The sequence below is a fragment of the Galeopterus variegatus genome, unplaced genomic scaffold (genome assembly GCF_000696425.1).
Source record: "Galeopterus variegatus unplaced genomic scaffold, G_variegatus-3.0.2 Scaffold1558, whole genome shotgun sequence".
NCBI lineage: Eukaryota > Metazoa > Chordata > Mammalia > Dermoptera > Cynocephalidae > Galeopterus > Galeopterus variegatus.
In genome coordinates, this window is record NW_007727669.1 from 381,445 (window position 1) to 385,412 (window position 3,968).

Genomic DNA, 3,968 nt, shown 5'->3' on the forward strand with positions numbered 1-3,968 from the left:
GTAGCCTGGGAAATACTGTGGCATAATACAGTAGTGACAAGCATTAGCATGCATAATGGGCTCTAATAGACATTTAACGCTGTTTAGTTAGAAGCGGGAGCCGCGCTTTCCCATTGGAATATTCCTCCATCGGAATCCATTGATCACCGATTTCAGTGGGGAGAGGTTAATCCATCAGCCTCTGTAAGCAGACGGCACTGATGGAAATTCTTTAGGTGGCATTGTGGATGAACCAAGCTTTCCATCTTTACAAACAAATGAGTGATATGACAAGCATGGTGTTCAAAACACATTTAACCAATTGATTTTCTTTCCTCTTGTAATAAGATCTGGAGACATATGAAAGTGCACGGTGTGAGCTAAGATTAAAGGAATTGCCCCATGCACAGGAACATACAGAACTAGGAGCCACTAACAGTACCGTAAAGCATGTAGTCACTCATTCTCTTTTTTATATAAAGTTTGTTATTGCAATAAATAGTTATTATTGAGCGGGTGCCTTTCATTTCTGTTTTGCAGAGTCTTATTTCAGGTCCGTGTGTATGTGCACACACACGCGTGTCTTGTCTCAGTAGTCATCTTTCTCTTGGAAGATTTCAGGATGTTTGGCAGTAATCGTTTCTACCTTCTTATTTAATCAGACAGACCCGATGTGGTCTGGGATGGTAAAATTAAAGCCAAAACTAAAGCTACATGCGATACTCTGTACTTGTCAGCATTGATGGTCTTCTCGTTTTTATCTCCCCACATGCAGCCCTGCCTTGAGCTTCACCTACCCTTCTGCGCCCGTCTCCCTCCACATGCATCAACAGATCTTAAGCCGCCAGCAAAGCTTAGGCTCTGCCTTTGGACATAGCCCTCCACTCATCCACCCTGCCCCAACTTTTCCAACACAGAGGCCTATTCCAGGGATCCCTGCAGTTCTGAACCCCGTCCAGGTCAGCTCCGGCCCTTCCGAGTCCTCACAGGTGAGAGAGAAAGCTCGATGGGCTGGTCCGTGTTGGTCCCTAGTACCTCAGTGTTCTCATGGCTTCCATACTGGCCTCCGGACTTTGTGACCCACGGGTATAGTCTTCAGTCTTGATGCATGGACTGTGCACATGCGTCCTTTTCATCAAACAGTCCCTTCTTCCACCAGAGTCATTTTCTCATTGGTGGGAAAGCAGCCTGCTTGATAAGGCTCTGCTCTGAAGCGTAAACCACATCCAGTGTAGACACAGTGTGTGGATGTATTGCTCTGATTTGGTCACTATCTACACCCTTGCCAAACAGCAGTTGCTACTTAGCATCCGGCAATGCTTCAGAGCAAGGGCAGAATTGTACTAGACTCTCTGTTCTTACTTTCACACTGATATGGTTTAGAGAAGAGTCAGGATGCTCCTAATTAAAGAACTTCACAAATGGTTCGTGTTGGTCTCCTATCCACCTCACAACTTTTGTTCTGTTGAAATACATTGTTGGAGCTTTTTAAAGCCTAGGGCTCCAGTGCTATTTTTCTAGCTTTTAAAAGCCACAGGGAGTTTATCTACCCATGAGTTAAATATGAAGAGCTGCCTCATGAATGTGTTTTCCAGCTTTGAACATACTTTCTGGACTCTGTTACCTTGGGATTGGAGCATCCCAGAGTCATGGCCCTATGGCCAGTAAGCCTGCTTGTCTCGAGTCACAGGTTTTAATCATGGCACTGCTCATTGATCAAAACCTAATTTTTGTCTCTGGCCCTGCAAATGTGAACAGCAGAACAAGCCCACAAGTGAATCTGCGGTGAGCAGCACGGGTGACCCAATGCACAACAAGAGGTCCAAGATCAAACCTGACGAAGACCTGCCCAGCCCGGGGGCCCGGGGGCAACAGGTAGGATGCCCAGGCTGTGCAGGCCAGCCCCCACTCCTCCCTAGACCTGGTGTCTTTCCACAGCATTTCCCTGTCCGCTGCCTTTTTGGCCTTGGCATGCTTGACGGAAGGCCAGTTACAGAGTGACTAAATCTGTTTCTCTAGCTCAGAAGCAAACGTGAGCAATTCAGGAAGCTGTATAGGCTACACAATCCTGATAGTCTAGACAGCCTGAGAGTGTAGGCAACTGTAGTTCATAGAGTAAAAGGCTTGGTTAATCTGTTGCTGACCACAGATGGGACCAGGCTTCAGGCCTCATCCCTGATCCTGGGCCTGAATTACTGAGCTCCTGGCCCCAAGACTGAGCTGGGCAAGAGCTGCTGATGTTCCCTACACTGATCATGCTGTTATGGTTTCTTATTTTGCTACTTTCCACTTGCAAAGAGATCCTGGAGAACCAGGAGGAAATCTAAGTCTAGTCAGTCTCTGTTCATCTACCCAAAATCCTGAAAGGAGGAGTTTAGACATTTCAGTCTGGACTCTGCTTCTAGTCACTTAGATCCTCTGGGCCTCAGTTTGATAATGTGTAGGTTATACCCATAATACCATATTATGGGGTTCTTGTGCCTGACACAAGAAGGAGCTCAATGAATGTTAACTCCCCCAAATAGGAGTCTAGACATCCACAGAACCTTGACCTTGCTATCATCAAGATGTTTCAACCTAAATCTGACTGCTTCAACCCATATTTCCTCTTCAGTAAGAACTTTGAGGATGGATTCTGAAACTGATCCTTCTTCTTGCATTTTGCTGGACAACAGCCTTGCTGGTTACATCTCATTGCTTGTATATAGTTTTTATCATCTTGCCCCAAATTAGAATCTGAATCTACACACCTAAATGCCCTTCAGAATTCTGGAAATTCTTTGTATTTGCACTGCTCTGAAGCTGCAGTAGAAGACTGGAAAGGACTGTGCCCCAGCTTTAGATGCTGTGGTTCTCCAGCTTTGGGCTGTGAGGGTATCTTTGAAGATCATAGGTTGAATCAGGAAGGCACTATCTCTATAAAGTCCACAGAGGGCCTCACACAGCCTCCAACACCAGGGAAAACAGAATTAGAAGTACTCATAAACCATTTCTCTGGATTACAAAAATATAAGAATAAACAATTTAATACACTGACAAGAATTAAAACAACTAAACAAAATAGACCAGTCTTTTGGGTAAAGACTACATGACCTAATTGCTTTTCTTATGCGTTTTGTTTTGCGTTGTTTTTGTTTTATATTTTAGATGACATTTTAGTTTATTTTCAGCTTTGTATTCAAGGCAGCAAAGTTTGGCCTCAATTTTTATGATCTGAGCTGCTGAATCACAAATTAAAAATCTGGGAAGGTGTATTCGGAAAATCTGAAAAAATGCGTACACATGATTCCATGTGATTGACTTCTACTCATAAAACGTTCCTGACAGACCAGGGTTCTGTTTTACTTTCACTGAAAAACCGCATTAGGAGAAAGACAAATCTAAATCAGGTTTTTACTCTCCTCTTTGTCTTCCCTCCCACTGTTTCTGATTTTATTCCCCCATCTGCTTTCTTCCCCCACCCCTGCCTTTCAGGAGCAGCCGGAAGGAACAACCCTAGTCAAGGAGGAAGGGGACAAAGACGAAAGCAAACAGGAGCCCGAAGTCGTCTATGAGACCAACTGCCACTGGGAAGGCTGCACCAGGGAGTTCGACACCCAGGAGCAGCTTGTGCACGTAAGTGAGGGCGCTGTAGGCTGGGCTCTGCAGCGCTGCGACCCTTGCCACGGAGGTCAGCTTCTGCGACCCTGTGCTGAGTCAAGTTTCTTAGTGAGCAGCGTTGCAAACTAGAGAGGGCTTTATGACTTTCTGAGAATAAAGAAAACTGAGCCGCAGTGCTTGACCTGTTCAGTCAGCTAAAGCTTAGTGTAAAATTCAATAAAGTCTTCAATAGCGAGTGTAATGACTCTGATCCTGTAAACCAGAAAACAGAATTTTGAGTTAGCGACTTTGATGGTTATTGAGTAATAGTAAGCTGGACATGAATTATTATTAACCTTTTAACCAAGTTTGATTCCCCTTCCAAGGCCCAGTAATGACAGAAAAAATCG

The 3,968-nt window shown here is 44.7% G+C and overlaps 1 protein-coding gene across 1 annotated transcript; it reads left to right on the forward strand.

Annotated features, from left to right (window-relative positions):
* Window positions 1–795: 795 nt before the first annotated feature.
* On the forward strand, window positions 796–3,649 carry LOC103594448 (transcriptional activator GLI3-like; the record flags this gene model as incomplete). Its single annotated transcript, XM_008577656.1, has 3 exons — window positions 796–968; window positions 1,738–1,854; window positions 3,454–3,649. Coding segments are annotated over exons 1-3 (481 nt in total), but the record flags the coding sequence as incomplete, so codon positions are not given.
* Window positions 3,650–3,968: the final 319 nt, after the last annotated feature.